General features: G+C 35.4%; 1 protein-coding gene across 1 annotated transcript in view; it reads right to left on the reverse strand.

The window, feature by feature from the left end:
• LOC107697827 (pleckstrin homology domain-containing family G member 5-like) overlaps positions 1-23,790 on the reverse strand; it is an 81,467-nt gene extending 57,677 nt beyond the window's left edge. The window contains exons 1-3 of the mRNA XM_016498680.1: positions 23,551-23,790; positions 21,829-22,002; positions 5,396-5,472 (exon numbers count right to left, since the gene is read on the reverse strand). Coding sequence (XP_016354166.1) covers positions 5,396-5,472; positions 21,829-21,910 — 159 coding nt within the window. The 5' untranslated portion in view covers positions 21,911-22,002; positions 23,551-23,790. The remainder of the gene's footprint in view (positions 1-5,395; positions 5,473-21,828; positions 22,003-23,550) is intronic.
• Positions 23,791-27,261: the final 3,471 nt, after the last annotated feature.

A 27,261-nucleotide genomic window follows, 5' to 3' on the forward strand; every position in this document is an offset into this window, starting at 1 on the left:
ACTTAACACCTGATGAGAGACTGGCAGCTGTAGATTTGCCTTATGGACGTAATGCCTTACGTACACACACACACACACACACACACACACACACACACACCTCTCAGCTGTTTGTCTTTGGTTGGGTGGATTTCCCTGGTGATCCACACCTTGTCTAGTCCTGTTGGGGAGTGAACAGATGTAATTGGCTCCGAGTGATGGAAGCACGCTCAGACTGGCCCTGTCTCCACACGGAAACATGATCAGATACCAGAAGATATAAACTGAAAGACAAACGGACAGACTCCAGAGTCCCGTTAGCCATTTGTTTATTTTTATTAATTTTTTTAAATCATTTTATTAGAAAGGGGGGAATAGGATCAGTGTTGTTATTGCTAACTAACTGAAATAAGTTTAAGTTGAAGTACTAAAAAAAAAATTTAAACTGACAAAAATAGTTTAAATAAAACGATATAGAAACAAAACTACTAAAACAGTTCAAATTAAAATATAATATAAAAATAAAAAAAATAAAAAAAAAACTTTAAAACATTAAAGCTGAAATAAAATACAATATAAATATTAGATGAAAAATAATACAAAGAAACTACATCTATATAAAAATATTAAAAATATCTGTAAAAATAATTACATAACCAAATTACTATAACTAAAACAATTAAAAACTTATAAAATTAAATTTAAAATTAAAAATGCTGCATTGACAACTAAATGAAATAAATAATTTTAAGTACTAGAATTACTAAAACTGAAATAAAAGACACTTTAAAATTAAAGCTATATAGAAATAAAAAAAAATAAAAATGATAAAAGCACGAAAACTAAAAATAGTTTTCGATAACTGAAAAAGCTGAAATAAAATGCAAAATAGATGAAAATAATAAAAAATAACTTAAAGCTATATATAGAAATCAAAATAATAATAATAATAATAATAACAATCGTAAAATGGCAAAAAATTACAACCAAATTACTAATAATAAATCTATTAAAAATCATTTTCAGTAATTGAAATAGTTGAACAACTTATAAAATGTAAACAAAAATTTGAAATTTTAAGAAACTAACTAAAATAAATTATTTTAAATTAAATTACTAAAATAACTAATAATAAAACAGAAAAAAGCTATATACAAATATGACAAAAAAAAACTAATAAAATCACAAGCACATAGCAAAATAACTAAAACTGACAATTAAAATATAAAAATAATTCAAAATATAAAAAAATAAAATAGCATATGAGCACCACTAAAATAATACTGGATCAAAAAAATAACAGACTGAATTTTGACTTTGTGCAGCACAACACGTCACAGCATGTGCCATACCTTCAGGCAGCGGCTCCAACAATCAGCTCATTTTTAAGGCTTTCCATTAGGGCTGTCAAAAAAAATTCGAATTTCTAATATTCGTTGAATTTAAAATAAAAATCCACATTCGAATGCAAAAACGTTGCATTCGAATTTTAGGTGTGCGTTAAGGAGGCAGCCTTATCAGTGGCACACGAGATGCGATGATGATGATGTGAGTGTCATTGCATTTTAATGTTTTTGTCAGCCTATCCAGTTAAAGCCACTAGATTGCAGCGTTGTTAACACTAGCGTTGTTAATTACAAATATTGAATGAAGAGAGAACATCAATGTGGAGAAGATCTTGTTTACATCAAAACTGAAACCAAGCCGTTCACACAGAACGCATATTTCGCGCATTTTCTAGAGGGACATCTATCAACGTTGCATTCGCGTCTCGCACAAAAGCAGCCGCATGTTTAGAAAGCCATATAAAATTAATGTAAGTTCAACTTTGAAAAAAACATATCTCGAGACTTTATGGTGGGTTTTCCCCCATCCCACTGCAACTCGTGTTTTTAAATGAAAAATGTTCTCCGTGTGATTGGCTTTCGGCCCTTTGTATTAAGCTATGCATACATACATGATGCTGTGTTGTTTATAGTTGTTTAAGCAACTTAATTATAATTGGCTTATAAACATTATTTTAAACATTATGCACTTTTTTTCCACAGATAGTCATGTTATCTTATGCTTTGAATAAACGTGCATTAGTAATATTTTGCTCGATGCGCCCTCTTGTGGCCTCAGAAGAGAAGCCAAAAGCTTTTCTTCACCCTAATTGAAATTATGCATTTTAAATTCGAATATAATTTGAATTTTGATAATATTTAAGTAAAAAATTCGAATTTAGTTTTTCAGACATTTTGACAGCCCTACTTTCCATAATAACCCGGTTAAAGCGGCAGATTTCGACTATAGGTCACATTTACACAAACAGCACACCACAGCATTTTCGAAACTGTCTAAAGCAAGCACTTTCTTAAAGTATTTCCAAATTATCTATGACATGCATTTAACCTTTGTCTTGTCAGAATTATTCCTACAGCAGACTATAAATAAATATAATCCTCCTTAAACCAGTCTGAAGGCCTGTAGAGCAACATTAGTGACTGTTGTGCAAGAGCTGACACAGACAGTGATTCAGACATCTGCAATAGTGTGTTTGTCATCAAGCTCTAGCTAGACTTTAGCATTTAATAGCAAGATGCTAACAGACCTGTCCTCAACAAGCTGCACAGTTTAACAGTACTTAAGGTCACGGGTTGTTTGTCTCAGGAGGCACCACTAATGATTTCACAACAGATTTCTTGTCAGTTATCAGAGTCCTGTCCTGCAACACACACACAAACACACACCGCGTCTCTCTGCCTCCACCTAGTGGTGAGGATGAGTTACTGCAGTGCAGGGATCCTGACACTTACACAAAGCTGCTTTTAATAAGGAATTCAAAATTAAGACTTTAAAAAATGTATGTTTATAGTAGGGGAGAGAGGGCTAAGACGTGTCAGTGGGTAAGCCGTGTGACTCTCCTAATTTAGCAACTGGTGCATTACATCACTTCACCACATTTTGAAAGGATCTCTCATGCACAGTACACAGTTTTTCACATGCACGAGAAAAAACTTTTTTTTAAATATTATTATTATTATTATTATTTTATTAATAAAATTAATTTCATATTTAATTTTTTTTATGTATGCATGCATGAATATTTTTAAAAGTGGCTTGTTACAAAATATTTCCATTTCAAAAAGTGCTGTTCTTTTGAACTTTCTATTCATCAAAGAATCCTGAAGTATCACAGCTTCCACAAAAATGATGAGCGGTTTCAACACTGATAATATTCAGAAATTATTCTAGAGCATCAAATCAGCATATTAGAATGATTTCTGAAGGATCATGTGACTCTGAAGACTAGAGTAATGATGCTGAAAATTCAGCTGCACATCACAGGAATAAATTACATTTGAAAATATATTACAATAGAAAACAATTATTTTAAGTTGTAAAATTATTTTACGGTATTACAGTTTTTACTGTATTGTTGATCAAATAAATGCAGCCTTGGTGAGCTTAAGAGTCTTCTTTCAAAAACATTAAAATCTTACCAACCCCAAACTTTTAAACAATATTTCACCCTCTCTCCTCTAATGCTTAAGGCATGCAAGAACAAGGAGTAACAAGCCATAAACAATCATGTTACAAGACAAGCTAACAAAATGAAGATATTAGCAAGTCAATGAGGAGATGACTAGTAATAAAAACACAGAAGGCACAGAGGGAGGCGAAGGTGACAATGAGACTAGAGACATTCCTCCTTCACGCACGTTTCGCCGTAATCTCTTAACATAACCGCAGCCCGTGACCTCGGGGCGACGGGCGCCAGACGAGCACAATCACTGTGGAGCTTTTCCTGCAGGCCGACCCCCTACAGCGGTCCCGCTCACATAATCATAAACCCAGAGCCCTCGCGTGCTCACTTACACACACAAACACGGACACACACTGCGCTGGAGAACAGCACACACACAGACATCACATGAACAGCTGACTACAGGACTTTGGATATATGGGAGAGATATTTGCTACCTTTCTCAAAAGAATGATCAGTTAAACTTAGCATGCTCCAACAGGTAACAGCTCTCTCAGCTGGATTTCTGTCAAATTAAATGAGCTCAACACTCTGTTCACACAATAAAGAGCGAATAAACAACTCATCTGCTTTGACAGAATCTGAAGGAAAAGTGCCGTCCATAAAGGCTTTGTACTTTACACTCATGCACTTCTGTTGTCTTTTTTAATAAATCCACTTATTTGTAGTTTTTCATGACCTATATTTTGATTTTAATGTTCAGAATATTACATACATACATACATACATACATACGTTACAGACACATAAATATTATACTGTATATTTAAAAAAAAATTATATATATATATATATATATATATGTATATTATATTACATATATATATATATATATGAGTGTGTGTGCGCGTGTGTGTGTGCACGTGTGTGCACGTGTGTGTGAGTGTGAGAGTGTGTGTGTGTGAGTGTGTGTGAGTGTGTGTGTTTATGGTTGGTTTTTTCCCCATCCCACTGCATCTCATGTTTTTAAATGAAAAATGTACTCCGTGTGATTGGCTTTCTGCCCTTTGTATTAAACTATGCATACAGTCTGTTTTGTTTATAGTTGTTTAACCAACTTAATTATAATTGGTTTATAAACATTATTTTAAACACTATGCACTTTATACTGACCAAACCAACCAAAACCAAACGACACTCACTCCACTGACAACGTTAGTTTTTGCATTGTAATGTATTTTTTAATTACCTTTTTTATTTTTCAGAAGCATATATGCATATATTTTGAATATATATTTACAGAATTATATTATTTATAATATATATAATATATTTACAGAACTAATATAAAATTAATAGATTTTAAAATACAGAATATTTTAAGTAGAAAACAGTTATTTATAAACTGTATAAATATAAATTATAAACATAAATTACTTATAAACTATACAAATATAAATTTAAATATTTCACAATATTACTGTTTTTACTGTGTTTTTCACCCAATAAATACTGCACTCTTTTAGCTAACTGTATTATCAAAGTATGATCAAATTATTAAGAGTACCTAACAAATAAAATGAATATGCACAAGTAGTTTCTTGTCACCATTACAACTCAACCTGCTACATAACATGCCCCAGAACACAATATCAGCCATCTACCTCATTCCCAAAGCAGACCCTAAGTTAGCAAAGCAGGACTTCCTGAGAGTTGACTTGTGCTGGCTGCTCTCCTCTGATCATTCTCCTGTTTCAGAGAGCATCAGCTTATGACAGCGAATTCATTTCACAGTCTGGTGGCCAGAGAGGAGACCCCGTATCCCAGCAGCTCTTTCTCCAATCCTTTAAAGCACGAGATCGACCCTCCACAGAGAAGCTGAGATCTACCAGCAGTCTTCAGAAAGGACTGGGGCCCATGTTCACACGAGTGTCTGGTGTCTCTTACCTTTGAGGCGTGACGGCGCTCGCTGCAGTCTGGATGCTGGCAAACCACACACTCCTCATCCTGAGCGGGCTTCTCATCTACAACATTAAATCACACACACACACATACACATGAAAACACCTTACAAACCCAATGTGAAACTCTACATTTTCTAAAAAAAACAAACAAAAAAAAAAACAATTGAGTTGCTATGTGGTTGCTAGGGCATTTTGGATCTAAAGTTAATGGTTAACTAAAACTAAAACCATTAAAAAAAATTGATACATGAAATAAAATAAGCATTAACTAAAATAAAATATAAAAAAAACAACTAGTTGCAAAGGCAACATTTCTCATTTTCGTTTAGCTGAACTCTATGTGCTAAAATTAATGTTTGACATTTCTATTAATTTTTGTTGCTTTAAATGTCTGTATTTTTGTCATTTTTATTTCAGTTTTTGTTTTAGTTATATTAGTAACTTGATGTCCTAAAATAAACTAAAACTGAAATAAAAAATTATCAAAATAATACAGACATATTTAAAAGCAACAAAAACTGTCAAAACAAAAACAAAAAACAAAAACAAAGTCAAACACATAACTAAATGATTTAAACTAACTAAAATGAAAATATTAAATAAATATAAAAACCTTCAAAATATGAATATAAAAATATAATATGTCAGTGTTTACTAAATAACACTGGTTGCTACGGTTTCAGCTTAAGTTTTTTTTTTTCCAAGATTGCTACTTTGCTACTTTATTCTGCAAAAATGTATAAATAAATAAATTTTATTTTATTTTAAAAATTACAATAACATAAAAATAATATAAAAATAAACTGGTTACTAGGGTGTTCTTTTGATCTTTTTTTTTTTTGTCCAGTTATTGTTCCATTTTTATTTTTTTCCAAAAGAAAGTCTAAAAACAAAGCAAAACAAAAACAAACAAAAAAACTAAACAAAACTGGTCTCAACAGATCCTAAACACTGAAAGGATATTTAATGCAATGAAAGGATAAAGACCGAAACAGACAGAGGCACTTTAACAGAACATAAAAAAGATGGGAGAAAGGAAGAGAACGAAAAAATAAATTAAAAAAGGAAGAAAAAAACCCCACAAACATGGTTCAGTATCACTTTATTATTGACTGGATGAAAAGGTGCACTATGCAAAACTAAAGCAATTGACCACACTATAAATATTCGTTTAATGAATGCTAATTATTTCACACACTTTAAGATCGATGTGTCTGTATGCAGATGAGAATTTCAAGACAGTTTGCAGCCCCATACTTTAGTGATTCTCTGTAGAAGTCCACCCAACAACAACTTTCCATTCTCCTCTCCGCCTACAGATTCATTATTCTCAGGAAAATTCCCAACATCATTTCCATCTGGAGATCTAAATCAGCTAAAATGTGTGCCCTCTTCAATAATATGCCTCACTATCCAATCTTTTAGACTGAATCAAGGGCATCATGAATCAAAAACTTGTGGCAAAACCTAAAATCATGCGAGTCAACAGTGTCTGCTTGCTCTAACCACTTCATTGTTTTTGTATCATTATTCCTCATATGTATGGTTTGCAAACCCCTAAGTATCACACTTCAGTGATGATAAAACGTCTTCATATGATAGAACAGGTGGAGAAAAAGCATAATTTTTTACAGTTCCGGCTGGAAAATTCAGTTTAAGGTAGGAACTGTTGTTGTAGCATGGTGCCATTTTTAAAAAATAAAAATAAAAATATAATAATGAAAAATATAATAATAATAAAAGTAATATTAAAAAGTTTAAACTAAATTACTACCTGAGAGACTAGGTAATCTTACAATGGTATTTGACTTTATATAATAATAATAATAATAATATAAACAAAAATTCACATTTAAATATTTCTTATTCAAAATAAGAAAAAATACTTCTTTTTTTTTTATTAAAGAGACAATTTTTACATAATCCAAGAAGAGTAACAACAAGCTACATGATTTGAGGTATTATTCACATTCGTAAACAAACTCTTCAGGATGAGTTACATGCCGAAGTTTAATACTTTAGATAGTGACATACTAAACACCTAAACCAAAGTATGAGCATTAGAACTAGTGATGCTTGTCTTAGCAAACGCCTCTAATAATCACACAAATAAGTGGCCCATAAAACAAAGGCTTACAGTTCCCAACCGACAATCCCAAAGTCCTTCAGCCTTATCATACTCTTCCTCAAAGAAGACCACACAGCAGGGGCGTAGCCATCATTTCAAAAGTGGGGGGGACGGAATGTCTAGTGTTATACCTGTTTTTTCCCTTGTCTAATTGACAGGTTTTATTTTTAATCATACCTTTTTTGCTTTATATGCTTTATGATTATATTATTATATATGATTATAAAACAGAAGAAAGAGAGAAAGAAAGAAACAAAGAGAAAGAAAGAAAGAAAGAAATAAAGAAATACAACAGCATGTCACTGGGACAGTACCCTTAAAAGGACATCTTTGTACCTTATTTACCCCAAAAAGTTTCATAGTTGTACATTAAGGTACATATTGGTACTCTAAGGTACTAATGTGCACCTTTTCGAGTATAAAGTACAAAGATGTCCTTATAAGGGTACTGAGAGTATATTGTTTACATATTTCAAATTGTATTTTGTGTATGTTGTATGTACAGTACATGGCACACAGTAATGAATACTTGCACATTCACATACTACTTTATTCTGTTCTATTCTACAGTCCATGTTTCAGGAATGAAATTATAAAAAGTGTAATTCAAAACAAACTATTCCAAAGAAACTATGTACTGAGCTCAACTGACAAACATATCAAGGTATGCAGACCCTATATCAATTGTACAATGAGATGAAATAAACATTTAGTGTCATTTCTTTTAAGCTTCCTGGCTGGTTTGTTTAAAAGTAGTAGCTTTTTACAGTGTTAAAGCTAACATATATCTCAATATATAAAGCTACTTAAAACTGCCAAAAGTGTTTCTGCGACGTTCCTTCCCATCTATGAACTGCTGAGCAATCATCTCCCTATTTATAGAGTGGAAGTTTCAAAGAGCATGTTTACGCATCGCTTTTGTACAGGCTTTTATGAGGAATGTGAGGAATGCCTCAGATCAGCGGTGAATTTATCCCTCTGTTCTGGAGCACTGGGACGGCTGGCACACTACTGGAACTGTCTGATGGCCTGCCTCCTCCTCCTCCTCCTGCTTTGCTCTGAAGGCTAAAGCGCCCCGTCAGCCGGAGACGCCAGTGTGAGTTATGTAACTCAAGGCGTCTGCTGGAAGACAGATAGCAGACGGCAACAGACTGCCAAAGTACGAGGTGCTTCACTTGAATGTCAGATGCAGCCAACTGCTGCGTCACCACACGGGACAGCAAAACTGTTTACACTCAAGAACAAGCGATATCTATATATAAAATAAAACCAGACAAGGTGAACAGGATCCCATTAAACTGACTTTTGACTATTATTTTGACAGTTTATCTGTATCCTCACTGTAAAAAATTACCAGTAGATTTTACAGTAAAATACTGGCAGCAGTGTTGCCAGCCGGTTACTGTAATTTTTACAGTAGTGCTGCTGCAATTTAATTTACAGTATTTTTTTATTTAATTTTTTATTAATTTTAATTTAATATCGTGTATTTTCTGATTACAGTGATTTTACAATAAGCTACTTTAATGTGTGATGTTGATATAATATTAATGAAAAATAATGACTGGCAGTTGAATTTTAAAGTTAAACTATTTATTAACTTCATAAGCTTTAAACAATATTGAAGTGCTTACAAATACACAACTAAATACTTTTTTTGTTTCTAAAGGAAAGGAACAAGAGTGATGCTTCCCTTTTCATGCATTAGATGAGAAGTTGCATTAAACAGCCTCTCACTGTTTTACTATTTTCACTTCGGTGCAAAAAAGGAAAATGTACTGGTAATTTTCTTCCAGGACATTTTCCAGTAATTTCATGGACATTTCCATTAACCCTAAAACACAACACTATATATGAAGTGCAAAGTTCAAAATACAGGTAAACAGGTACACGTGTAAAAAATAAAAAAGGAAAAATTCTTTCATATTAATATAGTAGATTGTGCCCTAAATGTATTTTTTTTTTAAACAATGAGAGTGTTTAAAATAAGAAAGTCAGATTGTGAGAGATTTTCTTAATATCTCGTCATATTGTGAGAAATAAAGTTACGAGGAACAATAAACAATGAGAGTGTTTAAAATAAGAAAGTCAGATTGTGAGAGATTTCCTTAATATCTCGTCATATTGTGAGAAATAAAGTTACGAGGAACAAAGCTGCAAATGTGAGCTAAAGAGTCTAATGTATAATATAATTTTATATAATTAATATATAGACTCAAATTATGAGAACATCACAATTGCAAGAAAAATAATTCTACAAAATTATTTGGAACGGAAATTGGCAATATTTCAAGCAAAATTTTGGTTGAAAATGCAATACCATTTTTTTTTAATTAACATTTAACATTTGGTTTCAACAAAAAGAGAAAAATGGTCAAAATGTAACAAATACAAAAGTATTGTAAGATTCCATATTCTAAAGTAATTTTGTATTTGTTAAATAAAAATAAATTCTAGTTTTTTTTCTCCTTTTGCTGAAAACCGAATGTAAAATGTCATTTTAGTGCACTGTCAACCAAAAATTTCCCAAGCTGTTTGTTTGTGTGTGCCTATTTTATTTAGACACTGCCCAAGCAAATAAAACTACATAAAGATTTTAAACATGCTGTCTGCTTGAAAAACTAAAAATGCAACATGCACATTTTTATTCATGTCATTGACAGAAAACTGACCGTCTTTGACCACACAGACTTCATGCCTCCAGCCATACTGCTTCTTAAACAACATGCAGAGAGGACTTAGGAGGCCACACACTTGAATCCTGAGTACATACAGTGATTAGGTTTGCCGCGATAGACGGTGCTGACGGTGATACCGGTGTTAAGCCGCAACACCAGTTATGTCACTTGCCCACCGACCCCAACCGTCGTTTAGATTTTTTTATAGTAATAAAAATCATTTAGTTCAGTAAAAGAACAGACACTACAATTAAAAACTGAACGCGGCTGCTCAATGCAGCGTGCCAAACGACAGTCGCATCACAGATCACATTTAATTTCTCCAGTGAGGAGAGTGAGTCCAGCTGACTGACAAGAAGAGTGAGGTAAAATGTGCACAGCGCTTTTAAGCTATTTAAAAGCGAAGGAAAGCGAGGAAAAGAGGGGAAATTCAAACGAACTAAAAACGAACAATTGCTTTACGCCGAATTGCCGCTATTTGAAAGTGAAAATAAAATGCGCATGCAGCTTTTATAAGCTATTTAAAAGCGAAGGAAATCGAGGAAAAAAAGGGAACGCCCCCGCCCCCGCGGTGATACCGGTTTTACCGGTGTTGTCACACGTCGATTAACCGGTGGGAAAATTTCCTCACCATCACAACCCTAACAGTAATACGACCAATTTGAAGCTAATCTTACAGCAATGGGCCTCATATGATAACTGTATAATCCACTGAGTTTGTGACATTTTCCCATCACCATTACCAACTCAAACACCAAAGTGAGCCACGACCCACCATTATAATCCCCCAGACTAATTATGGCATTTGAGAGGACAAGTATGCACTTAGAAATGCAGTACGCTCCTCTTCTCTAGGCCGCAGTGGCCAGAGAGCGGCTCCCAGTAATGGATCGGCCTTAATTAAAGGTCTTATGGATGGAAGAGATCAAAGAGGAGACTCATTGCTGCAGTTTTGCATCTCTGTTTAAGTGTCCCAAATGTTCAGGAAGAAATCTAGGTTGTGTAAGTGACAAACAAATAAAGCATGGAGGCCTGAATTATGGGCTAATGAAAAACAGCATCACCATTTACTATATTAACAGGGATAAGGCATGGGCAAGAGTAGTGAAGAACATGGATGTGACAGCAATGATCGACCATGATAGCACATTTTCAACTTCAAAACACACAAATCCAAGGGAGCAAAGTAAAGAAGAGGTGTGGAAATGTTGAAAAAGATCGCTACAAAACAGCAGGACACAATGCAATGGCTGAAGACATCCATCTGACACATGCATATATGAACAAGGGATGCAACGATATTAATATTGTTAAAAAAGTAGATTATTTCTAATATATTAGAATATAATGTAATATAAAATAATATAATGTATAATACAAATTAAAATTCTATACTTTGTCTAAATATATTAACAATAAAAAGACTAAGCTTTAAATGCTAAAAGTGAATTCAGGCCTCACAACAATAAAATAAACGGTATGAAAAATGGGTATTCATTTCGAGATTTGCTTAAGATCACATTTAACAGTGTTATTAAATTATTAGTGTTTTAAAAGAATAGCTTTAAGTGACCATTAGATTATATGCAAAGATAAGCTAAATGTAAATATTGGGGAAATTAGCATTCAGAATTAGATATACAATATTAGGGCTGCACGATAAATCGCATGCGATATTTAATGCGCATCTTGTCAGAAAGCCGGTTCTGTAATCAGCGGTAAATCTCCATCACCTGCGGGCTTTCACATTGAGCAGCATTAACTACACAGAGCTGTTGTTCACTGAGGAGCTGAGCAAAAAATCGCGCGAATATGAACGTGGTTTTGCGCAGCTCGTTAGTGAACAACGGCTCTGTGTAGTTAATGCTGCTCAATGTGAAAGCCCGCAGGTGATGGAGATTTACCGCTGATTACAGAACCGGCTTCACTGATAAGATGCGCGTTAAATATCGCATGCGATTTATCGTGCAGCCCTATACAATATCAACTGAAACATTTCGAATTATAAATTTAATTAATAAAACACACACACAAAAAGAATACCTGTTGGTATGTTTAAATGCACTCATTTTCATCAATTGGACTGAATCAAATCCGTTTCAGATTCTGAAAGTTCTGTTTACATGAACCCTAAACAATGCAATTTGATTCACATTCACATCTAAAAAGAGAGCTGACAAGAGCATGTTTGCAAATATTTAGTAAATATTCAGCCTCTGCACTCACCAATTTGTAAGACATGAGATTAAACGTACATATGGTCATAAGATGTAAAACATGCAAAATCACGACCCTGAACATAATTTTTGAATCCAATCGAGAAAATTGTCGGATTCAAAGGTTTACATATTTTTTTCCAGTTCATTCGATTATTTCAGGTCTACACCACCGCTTCCAATCAGTCCAAAACTGAATTCGGATTAAGCTCAACTGGAACGATTATGTTGAGGCTTTCCAGTCCACATATTAGTTAACACAAGCATGCACCCAAATATTCGGTTTACCTGTACATTCAGTCTAATCAATAACTAATATGGTACAGAAACAAAAAAAATAGCACAGAAAATTTTGCTTTATGTAACAGTTTAGTGAAAGTGTCACATAAAGTCATTTTAAAACAGCATTTTAACTACTGAAATCCTGAATGATAATACCAAAAAGAACAATATATTTAGGACTTTCGGTTCCAAACAATTTCCCAAAGTTGTAGGAACTTTAAGCAAGTACTGTTTGAGATTGGAGTGTACAAACCACAACTCACTGGTTAGTGACAGAGTATTTTGGGTAAGTGGATCCAGCCTTACCATAAACATCATAGATGACATCCAGAGGGGACGACCAAGAGTACCGTTCCGCCCCCAGTTCTGTCAGAGACGATGGGAGTGTCTCAAGCTCATAAGCTCCCCGTTTCCTCCAGTTAAGGAACATCATGAAGGACGAGGCTGTAAAAGCTAACTGCAAAAATAAACTGATCTTCTAAAGGCTACTTTAAAAGGAAACAATACCCACTTGCACAATAATCAAACACACAACATCAAACGCGGCATCTTTACGTCCACCTCTGGTGTGCCCTAAACGGGATATACTCAATCTCAAACAATTCCCCATAAAGCAGGCACCTGCAGTTACCTCATCTTCCCTAACAATTAAACCTCGCTTTGATCCTGCTTCACGAGTTCCAACACATAAAAGTGCGCAACTAGACATGCCAAAACTGGACCTATGTTCCAAAACAGAGCAAATCCTGGCACCCATTTCCCAGCAAACCCTATGCAACACTTGACAATAAATCTCAATTAAGAATGTATGACATGTTCCTCGCTTCTCGAATTGTGCACCCCACAATGGGATCTCGCTGTAGGCTAGACACGAACACCTAAAAGTCCTCGTCCTCTACACGTTGGCAAGAACAAACCAAAATAAAGTCTTCCAAAGTTGTTTGATGTCTTGACGAGAGTGTCTCGCCTTCTTTGAGAAGTTGACCGTGCTTCTTCTTCAACTTCATCTCAGAAGTTCTTCGGTTTCTTCAAACAATCAGTCTTTTCCAAGTCTGCAAGGAACAGGCACATCGGTGTCAAAGTCTGTGTAAGCAGTTTGGGCAAAGAGGTCTGGTTGTCAGAGGGTGTTCGACCCACACTACCAGACAAATGTTGTATTCATACTGGGCTGAAGTGCATGCTGGGATTGACAGACTAGGCCAATACCTTCCAGTCTTTGAGAAACAAAGATCCCTTGCAAACCCCTCCTACGCAGACAGTGAACTTTGTCTATGATTTGCACAAACAATAAAAGCCAGACATTTTTGCATTGATTAGAGTCCTAGTCCTCCTTTTTCGGAGAGATTTAGTAGTCACGAATGCCGTGTGACTACAACAATGTCAGCTCTTTCCTTGGATGGACACTGGCCAGCAGTGGCTCCTGATAAGATATCCGCTCTACAGAAGTGGATGCGTGTCAAAATGTCAATTCCAAACGTGGCATTTCCCCAATGTCTTGCTGCAGTAAGGTTGCTTTAGTTATCCTGCAGAGATGAATTATTGTGAGAACGTACCATGCAAGAGTCGGAGGGGAGGGACGATGTTGCACAGCCATTCAGACGTCCAATTTTGGGATAAGAAATTAGAGGGTATGGCTGGGGCAGACTTACTCTTGGAGTCTGGCTTTGCAGACATATGGTAGTAATCCACAACCTGGCTTTGAACTTGCAGCTTTTTTAAATGAACAGGCCCCTCGGGCAGCTGCAGAACAAGACTCGACAGAGTAGCAGATTTCAGACAATGAATCTAAGATTTTTCCCCTGCAACTTCACTGTCATTTTTAAACACAACTAGTGGGCTTGAATATTCTGCATTAGAATAAAAAGTGCACTTACGTAACAGAGTTTGAGTGCAGATGTGTGACAGAGGCAGAATGAGTGTGCGCAACAGGATGAAGTGAAGGAGTGAGTTTTCCCAAGCCTCAATGGTGTTGACAGGTGCAGAGCAGTTTGACTCTCTGGTTGCCAAAGTAGTGGAAAATATATTTAACCCATATTCCCTACGGAACGACCCAATCATATGCTATACTTAACCCTTAAATACTAGAAATGCTATTGTAATATTTCAAAACTTACAACCCAAAACAAACTGAAGACATTAACTGAAGATAATTCAGTGACCTCACTGAGCAATCCCCTTACCCTACATAGTAAGTGTCATAGTAATCTTTATGTGCCTTGGACATGAATGAGACCTCAAATCATGTGTCTTGTTAAGGTGTGCTGTTCCCTTTATAATCGATCGGACAGTTTAGAAAACAGCAGGTGAAAAAAAAAATCTGACAGCCTCACATTGATGGAGAGAACCAAGCCATAACTAGACACCAGAATATCACAGAGACTTGAAAGTGGGCTTTTTTTGGACTTGGGCCAGTAAACAACCACCTAGCAACCACATAGCAACAGACAAAAAAAAAAACAGTGAGAACACCTTAACTGCTTAGCAACATTACATTCTTGCTAGATTTATCGGTGTAAGATAAAAAATAAAAAAAACGTGTCAAACTGACAAACCAAATTTCATATTTTACTGTTTAAAATTATCGGTCGGTAAGATTAAAAGTCTCTTATGCTCACCAAGTCTACATTTTTTGGATTTAAAAAAATTCATAAATAAATAAATAGTATCATTGTGAAAAATTATTACAACATAAAATAACTTTGGTAACATTATAAATGACACCAAACTTTTACATTTTAAATGTGCATAATATTTAATTATTTATAAAAATTATTTTGAATTACAGTTCAATTTCACATTACACCACAGTTTCAAAGCGTGTATAAATAATGTTTTCATCCATAATGCTTAACGCAAAAAAAGAAAGAAACAAAGAAAAGAAAAGAAAAAAATCTGAAAATCATTCTTTTACACAATTTTGTTTATATAGCGTTTTTCACAATGTATGTTTATTGTGTAGGTGGCATTATTCCAATAATGTTGTAAATTCAGAAAACATAAATGTCATTTTTGGGGAAAATTGGCACAAAATAGTAATGGAAATAAATGTTGGAGAAGCCACTGTGGCTTAATAATGTAACATCACATAACACATGAATAAAAATCTGGCTATTGACAACCATCTGCAACGATTTGTCTGTCTGTAGCATGCAGCTACTACATTTTTTTTTTTACCTCTCACTAGGTGGATGGCTTTATATATGCCTTTCACTCAAATCCTGTTTTCAAAATCCCTAAATTGTTACTGTAACAGCACAGGGATATTTAGGAAGTAATGAAAAGCTAGACCGTCTTGCTCTGTACAGAAGCAAATATTACAAAGCTCATCCTTGGCAGAGACGTGGTCATTAACACAAGGCTGAGATCCGCCTAAATGGACTTAAGCTGGGTGGGGGAAGCTCTTCAGGTGGATGGCTTTATATATGCCTTTCACTCAAATCCTGTTTTTCAAAATCCCTACATTTTTACTGTAACAGCACAGGGATATTTAGGAAGTAATGAAAAGCTAGACCGTCTTGCTCTGTACAGAAGCAAACATTACAAAGCTCATCCTTGGCAGAGACGTGGTCATTAACACAAGGCTGAGATCCGCCTAAATGGACTTAAGCTGGGTGGGGGAAGCTCTTCAGCAACAGTCGACGTGGGACAAAGTGATGACATGAACTCAGGCTGAAGGGCCCTTTTAATCTACCGTAATCATCACACCGGTGAGATGGGTGACACAAGCGTTTCATTCCTCTAATGAGCAGAGCACGATCGCTGCTAGTCCATTAGCAAGGCCAAACATTCGGTGCATCCGAAATCGCGTACTGTCTGAGTGGGTAATACACTTGAATTTGAATTTACTTCACGACCGTTAAAAAAGTACGTTCTATATAGTATGAATATGGGTAGTATGAATGAAATTCGGACGCACTACATCTGCCATGTTGTTACTGTCACATGACCTACCAGTGTCAGTTGCGTCGCTTCACTGCCATTGATAAATCCTCTCCCGTGGCCTCATGGGATAGTAAAGTGTGTAATAAAATGCCATATCATACTGAAAAGAAAGAATGCCAAAGTAGCTTCACCTGTTGAAGCCACTGCTATGTTGTATTTGTCTGTCAACTTGTTATTCTTTTTTCCAACTTGTGATTATGAGATGAAAACATGAATGATTTTACTAGTTGGAAATTATGTTTTACAGTATACATTAATGCACCAAGCTGTTCTGTTGCTTGTCAGCTATAAAAGTCCTGCTGAAAAGTGACTAACTGGTTTGCTAGTCAGTTTACGCTGGTCTCTCAGCCCAGCCAAGCTGGTGTTTAGCTGAAAAATGCACTAAACCACTCTAAAACCAACCAAAAGACTAGGCTGGGATACCAACTAAGACCAGCTTAGGCTGGTTTAAGATGGTTTTTGTTGTAGTTGTTTTTTTTTGTTTTGTTTTGAGACGTTTCTTCAGCAGGGACCCAGCTAACAAAAACAAGTTTCAAGAAAGTTTTGCTAACGTTCCCAATTATAAAATGTATAAAATGTTATTTCTGAACGGTCCCTGAACGTTCAAAGCGTCCAATTTTTAAAATAGTTTAAGACATTTTTACTTTATACGAATGTTGTGTATATATGAACGAACATTACATTTTATCAATTTGCAAACATTATGGAAATGTTACTTTGAATGTTCTCTGAACGTTCTGAAACAAGGAGTAGCATTTAAAAAATGCTAGCTCATCAAAATAAAACATTTCAGAAGAACGTTGTATGTAAAAATAACGTTTTTGTGCTAACATTCTTAGAACGTTACTAAAGACCAGATGACTTTGAGCGATCCTTCTATTAATGTTAATAGAAGAATGTTTGTTCATAACTTTGAAAGAACCTCACTGTTAATAAAATAAGCTCACTGTTATTAAAATAAGCTATATTGCTTGGTGGAATAACTGTCTATTATAATTATTAATAAAAAATACACTGAACAAAATTATAAACGCAACACTTTTGTTTTTGCTGAAAATTGTTGCATTTTATCATATTGCAGTTTCAGCCGTTTAATAAATGCAACTGAGGCTGTTTTATGTTACGCCAACAACACACTCCGTGGTCAAATAAATGATGGTTTGCTTTGATCTAAAATATGTCTAAAAATATTCCTTATTATGACTTAGAAAATGCTTTTTTTATTATTTAAGCCAAAATCTTCTGCAGCATATGTAATATACAAGAGTGAACATTTTCATTCCTCCTCACAGCTGGGACCTGAAATTTTTCCCTCAGGCTCCAACAGCGGCGCTCCATCAGTCAAACAGACCGAACAACTTCAACTGTAAGTTCACGGCTAAATTACTGCTAATCTCATTCATTCAGCGAGTCTAATGGCAGTACAACCACTTAAACCCGGACCTGGAGGAAGAACAATATGCTAATAGCACTGTCTTAAGCCTTTTTTTGTGTGTGAAAAAAGCAAGTTGAAAGCGTGACAGAGTGAGGGATGATGGGAAAGCTGTTGAACGGTGGAGGGAACGGCTGACAGCTGCAAGAGTCTGTTCATGAGCATTACATCATCTCAGGACTTGAAAAGCTGATAGCGATAACCCTGAGGTGTGTTTTTGCGTGCATGTGGGGGGTTGCATTTGGGTTTTGGAGTCAGACCTACAATATAGTCCCTCGAGTAAAGGCCATAATGAATTACACTATTTGTGAGTTACCAACAATACTTCATTACATTTTTACTTTTGATAAAACTAATTGAACGCAATGTCTCTTTTGACTAAAAACTAGGGCTGCACGATAAATCGCATGCGATATTTAACTCGCATCTTGTCAGAAAAACTAAGCACTTGTGAATGAATCTGTCCATTTATTGACAAATATGGGGTCAGTTTTGGCAGACAAGTTGCTAAATGTCCTTTTCTTTTTTCTTAATCACTTTTGTAGTATGAATATGTAGATTTTTACATTTTGACCATGCAAAGCTCATAGACACAATGCCAGGCAATTGCTTTGAAGTTGCTACACTGTCAGAAAAAATGTGCAAAATTTGTACCGTCAGGGGTACAATGGCTTGTCACTGGGGCAGTACCCTCAAGGGTACACCCGTTGTACCCTTTCACATGGGTACATATCTGTACCCTTGCAGTATGTACCTTTCAAAGGCAAATATGTACCTCTGAAAAAGAATGATCAGTGTGAGCTCGAGGTTTTAATCATTTTAACAACTATTTAAACAATAAAGTCAATGTATTTTTTAATGGGCATTAATCAGTATTAAAAAAATTACTTCTATTTAGAAAAATACACTCTCAGAAAAAGGTGACCCCAACCGTACCCCTTTTTCTGACAGTGTACATCATTCTGGATGGTTGCTAGGTGGTTCCTTACTAATCCCAAGACAAAACAAATCCTATATTCTGATTATTGATTGGTATTCTGGTTTCTAGATATACCTGTCCTCCTTCAATGTACATCTATGAGATGGTTTTACCAATTTTTTTGTCCATCCACCAAAAAGTTTGATCACTTATTTTAGTTGTTCAGTACAAATGTCATCCACCCTTAAAATTAAAGGTTCTTTGGCATTGATGGTTGCATGAAGAACCTTTAACATCCACAGAACATTTCCATTGCACAAAAGATTCTATATAGTGGGAAAAAAGTTCTTTAGATTATTAAAATGTTCTTCACACCAAGAAGAAAAATGTCTCTTTTAAGAACTGTTCACTGGAAGGTTCTTTGGGGAACCAAAAATGGTGGTTCTGTGGCATCGCTATGAAAACCACCTTTGAAAGCTTTATTTTTAAGAGTGTAAAGTCAAACAAAGGCACATTTAGCAAAATTAGAAAAGCCTCTTGCATTTAGTTACTTTTAGAAAACCTTACTATCACTGGACAAACCAAATATAGCTAAGAGAATCACAAACTGGTAAATAAATACCCTTAACACTTCAGATAATAAGATTAGTCTTTAAGCAGAAGGATCTGCCAGCGTTTAAGGCAAAGAGTTAGTGGATGCAAGAGGAACCAAAGTAAAACCTGTGATGCAATGACAGTTTTCAGGAAGCATATCAAGCTAAGAGCTTTGAAGGTCAGTCAGTTGACATCATGCATCCAAAATGAGGGGAACACACACACTAGGTATACTACTGTTAAGATAAAATGTCTAATCAAACATGAGTGAGCCAGAAGCTCCTCTCAGACCAGCCTTAAACACCAGATGCTCTGAGAATTAACCCATGTATTTCAGGGAGGCTTGAGTGGTCTGGTACACTAAGGGTAACTTGCAGCCCCCACTGAGCTAAGAAGCCTCTGGTGTACACCACACAATAGTTTGGGGTTTCTATAAATAACCATTCAGGCTGGAAGGCTAATCTTATCGTGATTGAAGAGGTCAATATAATTGAGCAGGAAAATATTTAGCAACAGCAGGAAGTGTCTGTGCATGTCAGTCTGTGAAAGTAGTAGTACTGAATGGCCAAAGCATCCAAAAATTGGATTTGAATTTGTTCAAATAAAATGTATCTGATTTTTAAAGTCTATTAAAACAACAAAACTTTACTGGACTTTTCACTATGCATGCTTCTATTTATTTATGAACAGAATATATTATTAAATATTCTAACAAAGTCCAGTCAGCAACCATGCACCTTTCCATCAGAAATGTAAAATGCATGTAAAAAATATTGCAATTTATGAATTTAATAAAGAACAGGCCACTTCTGGTCTGATTCTCAACTAGGGATGTAACGATTCACTCAACTCACGATTCGATTCGATTCACGATTTTGATTTCACGGTTTGATTTGATTCACGATTATTATTGTTTTTTTAACAAAATGAGATTTAAGACAAATTATAAATTAAATGTGTCCTTTTATTATTGCTTGGACAAAATGCTGCACATTTCTTTGTGAAATTGAAATATAACACTATAATAATATACTAATATATCACTTGCATATTACTGCTCTTTTGTTGGTTTTGATTGCTTCTATTGTCCTCATTTGTAAATCGCTTTGGATAAAAGCGTCTGCTAAATGACAAAATTTAAATATAATGTAAATGTAAATAACAAAACTACATTGAAATTTTAAAACAAGCCCCAAATCAAATAAATAAGTAACACAAATAAAATAAATATCTTCATATAAACAAAATAAGGCTTTGTCTGTGCTCTTTCCTTTTAAAATTAGAGGCAACCACTGCATTTTAATCTTGATCCAAACAAAGATGCTGCATACATGCAACATGAGCAGTTTTTAATCTAAATTAAATTGTATAATTTCTAAATTTGAAGCAAAAACAGAATGGTTTGACTTCAGTTTTGTGAAACTATAAATAAAAATATCTGCATGAAACAGCAAAGCTGAATGAGATGCAGATTCACTCTCTGCCAGCAGGTGGCGCTTACAGCGTTTCTTGGTTTCCGCTGTAAACAAAGCAGCGAGGCACTTATGAACTTTAATAAGCATTATACAGAGGCAAGATGAAAAGAAAAAATACCATCTAAACTTTTCTAAAGACAGTAAGTTCCCCTCAGACATGCATTCATATAAACTCCTACACCTAAATGAATCGCGATTTGTTTAGCATCTCAACCGATTTAAATCGTCACATATTTGAATCGATTTTCAACCGGCTCGCAGTTAATCGTTACATCCCTATTCTCAACCAATTAAAAATCCCTAATATGCAAATGATCTAAAATGAATTATAATGAACTAAACTGCTAGTTTAAATAATGAGCTGAGGGATTTTCTGCAACTCATTTCTACAGCTCCAACGGACAAATACATCACACAAAAAGATGCACTGCAGTAAACAATGTAAAAATGACATTAAATGTTTGTTTAACATTTCCACAGGTATAAACTATGATCAGAGAGTGCTTGTGCTACAAATGATTGTATATGATGTCAAGATATTAGTGCCGAACCATGACTATTGATTTGTTTATGGAATTTGAAGGATCAACATCAATCATTTGTTCAACTTAAAAAGCAATGTAATTCCAAAACATGAATACAAGAGCATCAAGACAGACAAATTCATAGTCATTCACCTTTTTTGCATTATTGTTTTTCGGATAAAGTTAATTAACATTTCATAAGAGTCAGAAGAGAAAGCAAACTTACTGAGACGTAGCCGGATGCCAAGCCAGCTTCTGGGAGGTGATTTGTGAAGAACTGGATGCATAATCCACTTGTTGGGTACCATGTTGTCTGCTTTTACTCTGCGTCCTCTGTGCTGAGGTAGAAATCCACACTATAACAGCTGGCGGAGGGGTCACCAGCGGTCAGATACGACTCCTGGCATGATGATTGGAGAATGAACACTAATTTTACTGCCAGGGGCATAGATCCCAGGTGGGACACATCCCACAGATTTGGGTAAGCATCATATTGCCAATGTTATATCCAGAGTATTTATCTCTTTAAACAAACTTGGTTCATTTGAAAATCTACAAAACACAATGACTGCTAAAATTATAAATACAAATACACTCTAAAAAATGGTGCTAAATAGCATTAAAAGTGGTTCATTGGCTCATAATCATAGGGGAACCCCTTTAAGTGCTATATAGCACCTATTTTTAAAAGATGTTATACAGCACCTTTGTCAAATGGTGCTAGGAAGAACCATAAGAAGGAACCCCATTCTTAGATTTTAGATCTCTTATTTGTTTACTATGAATGGGAATTTACTACAATGGCAAAAGCTGTTTGTTTTGAATCACATTTATGCTTTTCTGAGGTAAAACAATTCTTGTGTGGGGGCCCTGAAATATTTCCTTATAAGGGGGGCCTTGGGGGCGAAAAGGTTGAGAAGAACCACGTTATCTAAAGGAAATACATTGTATTTCATTTTTAATACTTTCCCCAACTAAAGAGAGAGTTTGTAAACCTTTAATGAACTATACAGGGGCCTAACGGGTTCTTTGTATGGCAGTGGTGCTATTTAGAACCTCAACCGCACCAAAGAACCGCTGAAGAACCACTGAAGAACCTATTTGTGCATGTGTGTGTGTGTGTGTGTGTATATATAGGCCTATATACTGTATGTGATGCTAAGTTTGTTCTCTCCAGGCCTATTAAGTTATTCATAAGACATTTACAATATGAAAAACATGCATTTATGCATTTAATGCGGATATTTTTTGTCTGGCTTAAAGTTAAAAACGTTAACATGGTTAAACTGCCCAGAAATTGTAAGGAATTAAAAATAATAATAATAATAACCTTGACAAAAGTTGTTTGCCAAAATCTTTCATAATAATTTCATTTTTTTAAATTAAACAATTAAGCAATTATGTTTTAAAATATTACTTGAGAAACATTTTAACTTCTATAAAACAATGATTAAGTTGTCAAGCACACATTTTAAATATGCAATAAAAGTATTTTAGTACCTTTTATGAGAATGTCACACCACTTGACTTTTTGGAGTCTAACTTTTGTTAAAAATGGTATAAGCAGTGCAAAAATGTAAGAAACCAAGATAAATTACATTTCTAAGACCTTGTCACGTTTAAAACTAGAGTTTAAAAAGTCGTTTATCTATTTTATTTCAACACATCCTTATGTCACTGATCCACATTTTATTTGCAATGCACGCACATATTAAATGCAGAGCCAGGTTGCACATTTCAAACAGGCCTGATTTGGCTGCATCTCCTTTGATCTCACAGTATTCTGTTGCATTGTAATTTCAATGGCTCGGTAAGCGTGCACGCTGTTTGCTTTTGCATCTCAGCGATTAACAAAAGAACTACAACATGACCAATGCACCTATTTGATCCAGCGATCGCATTCGATTCTGTGGTGTTTCTATCGATCTATATCGAAACTCACTCTAACCTGTTGCATTGTAAAGCTTCATCATCGACCCGCGGAGCCAAATAAGATCGTCCTTTCAGCAGCAGCAGGACTTTAAATTCACTCCAATGTCGCTTTCATCCCCTCAGAAAGGTGTTGAATCTACTGCACCGCCGCCGTCTTCTGTAAATCCATGCTTGGTGGGACAGGACTGGCGATTAGCAGCGTGAAAGTTTCTCGCTGCTTTGTCTGGGCTGCTCCCTCTGCTCTGTTTCAGCCGTGGAAAGCGTTTTCCATTCATTCAAACCACCTTTAGTCAAGAGATCCAGCTGCACTACCTGCGTTCAGCCGCTAGAGGCGCCAAAGAGAGCCTTGTGCACAGAATTCATTTTACCGCAATTTCTCATTCTATTTTTTTACGCACCAGTTAGTTTCTTAATTTAATATTTTATGTCTATGTAATACACATAAATATAAAAATTGTACATGTTTATAAAATTATGCGACTTTTTGTAGGAATCAAGTTCCACACTCTAAAATTGCTTTCATAACTTTGCTTTTACCCTCAGCGGTACTAGTTCAGAAGTATGGGGGTATAATTGTTGCATTATTCCAAATAAATAGATTATGATCCACAGATAAATGTAAAGCGATTAACAAAAACCAAACATATTCACAAAATAAATAGAATGACATCCACAAATAAATCTTAGCGTTTCACAAACATGAATTCAATTCACAAATAAAAAAAATGAGACTTGCAAATAAAAAATATATTCACAAATATATTTTTATTCTACAAACACAACTTTGCCTGGCATTTATTTGTGAATCGCGTCCTGTGCATTTATAGATCGCTGCACGCATTTGTGGATTTTGATACATTTCTAGTGTCAAGACCATAGACTGTATAAAAACATGGACGTAGCGTCCGTGACGTCACCCGTAGATTTCCGAAGAGCGTTTTGAAGCTCAAAAGTGGGCGGAGGCGGCCGTCGCCACCTTGGCAGCGCGTCACCGCACGTCACTCCCGGATAATCGAAAATGGGCAAAGAGGCGGGAGCTGGTTGCTGAAACCACGTCCACCTAGCTCGACAGTGGTGACAGCAGGGCAATCCACCTGTCACTCAAGTGGCCACGCCTTTAATTATGCAGCCAGCCTCTAGCGGCCAGTTGATGAATTACAGTTTAAGTCACTTCCTTGTTAGCTTCACGAGAGAGAGCGGGAGGTTGCCGCTTGGTCAAGACACACAACAATCCACAAATGTATGGACTTCACCCACCTTCTACTTAAGCCAATCAGATACCGGCCACGTGGCGCTGACCATTCGTAGCACGTTCTTGCTATAGCCAATCACGTTTTGCTTTGCAATCAGGGCGGTCTCCTCGAAGTAACTTCATTCATCCGCATTGGCTCAAATAGGAAACATAAGGGCCATTACAATTTGGTACAGTAAAAGATGTTTAACATTGGATTTCGTTAGACCGTTAGACTGTGTATCAAGCCAAGCCACAGTATTATATTTTACATGCCGTTGAAAATGCCAGAGAAAGCGCTTTTAAATCACAGCTATATGGGAACAATGCTATACTGGATACAAACGCGTTATGGAAGTGTCATGTTATTCAAGATGGAAAAAAGCGTCAACTGACTAATAAATAACTGGATTCAACCTCATGATAAACATGCGAGTTTGTGTAATAGGTTAAATTGCTGTCACACAACAGTCAACAGCGTTTGCAGTTTTTCAGTCAAGGCGTTTAATTGATGTATATGAGCAGCTAGCTATGTATAAAGCATTATAAATTATATTTTCAAACAGGAATTAAAAAAGTATTCCAAAGTTTCCATTGTTTGGGGAGGAAAAAAATATACGTGGGTTCTTTTTTAAATGTGGTGCAGGTGTGTTGAATATGCATGCATTTATTTATTGGTTAAAACACTTGATCATGCAAACAGTATTTCATATGAATCAGACTTACTAGTTTTGATTGTAAAATTTACTTAACAGCATCCGAAGTAAACGCATTGTTTTTATTGACATCGTTCACTCACATCTCCCCAGTAGGCTACACGCTGGAGTGATGCTGATCAGGTACCCAGATGGACATTTGGGCCAACTGATATTATACGTGTTATTATGCTCTATATTTGTCACCGCGATTGTGCTTTAAAAGGCCGAATAAGCCATTGTGCCATGTCTACTCTGCTCGCTGCGCTGTGCTGCAACTGCAACTGGACGCATCAAAGCAAATATGCGTATCATTTGGCCTTCATAGTGTCGCGCCTCGTCCAGTGTAGACAGTATTGCTGATTATAATGATTTCTATTTGCTTTGGACGCGTGGCGAGGGTATTACTGCTGATGCTCGGGATATATGAATGATCATAAATTGTGATCCTGATGGAAATGTAAAGAAGCCTTATACTCCAACAATCTTTTGGAAACAGGTTTTTTTTTAACGCTAATTTTGAACGAAGTGTCCACAGAATGCAATTCCTTACAGGGGTGCAAAATGAATCTGCTCTAGTCGTGATTGTAAAACAAAACGTGATTGGCTATAGCAAGAACGTGCTACGATTGGTCAGCGAAGTGTGGCTGTTATCTGATTGGCTTGAGCACATGGTGGGTGGAGTCACGCATTTGACGCAAGAAATGTTTCAAAATCCACAAATGCGCGCACCGATCCACAAAGGCACAGCGATCTACAAATGTACAGGATTCACAAATGAATGCCAGGCAAAGTTATTTTGTGACATAAAAATATATATTTGTGAATATGTTTTTTTATTTTGCAAATATCATTTTATTTATTTGTGAATTTAATTAATGTTTGTGAAACTCTAAGATTTATTTGTGGATCTCATTCTATTTATTTGTCAATACGTTTAATTTTTGTTAATCTCTTTACATTTATTTGTGAATCATAACCTATTTATTTGGAATTATGCAACAATTCTATTTTTGTGACATAAAAATATATATTTGTGAATGTTTTTTTATTTGCAAATATCATTTTATTTATTTGTGAATTTAATTCATGTTTGTGAAACTCTAAGATTTATTTGTGGATCTCATTCTATTTATTTGTCAATACGTTTAATTTTTGTTAATCTCTTTACATTTATTTGTGAATCATAACCTATTTATTTGGAATTATGCAACAATTCTATCTCCAAACTGAGGTTCATCTGCAGGCTTGTCTGAATACTTGTGAACATTTGGCTCCACTTGCTGGTCATCAGCGGTAGTAGTTCAGAAGTTCAGGCTTGTCTGAGTACTTGTGAATATTTAGCTCCAAATGCTGTTCATCATGTACATCTGCAAATAACCGTTCAAGCTCCACAGGTGCGTTTAGGTGTATTTGGATGACATTATTTCTTTTAAGCAGTGATGAAGCTGGTTTGTAGAGAGACTGTTGTGATTAATTATTTTTTTTATTTGAATTTCTGTTTGCAGCCTGGTGGTAGCCTACTAGTCCTTGATGGTGTTGTAACTGTTAGGCCTACATACAAAACCATAAATGGCTAAATCACGAAGATGCCTACATGTTGAGAATACTCTCAAGATGTATTACTCACGTGAGCACACATAGAACAATTGGAAATAATTATACAATCACTGTAAACAGTTTACTAGTCCAATATTATCAACTATAGGCTACTTATTCTCTAGCTTTGACCGAAGCCCTATGTGGAAACTGGGAAATCCACATCATGCTGTTTAACGTAACAGAGATCAAAATGTGTTTC

The sequence above is a fragment of the Sinocyclocheilus anshuiensis genome, unplaced genomic scaffold (genome assembly GCF_001515605.1).
Source record: "Sinocyclocheilus anshuiensis isolate Anshui unplaced genomic scaffold, SAMN03320099.WGS_v1.1 scaffold78, whole genome shotgun sequence".
Lineage (NCBI taxonomy): Eukaryota > Metazoa > Chordata > Actinopteri > Cypriniformes > Cyprinidae > Sinocyclocheilus > Sinocyclocheilus anshuiensis.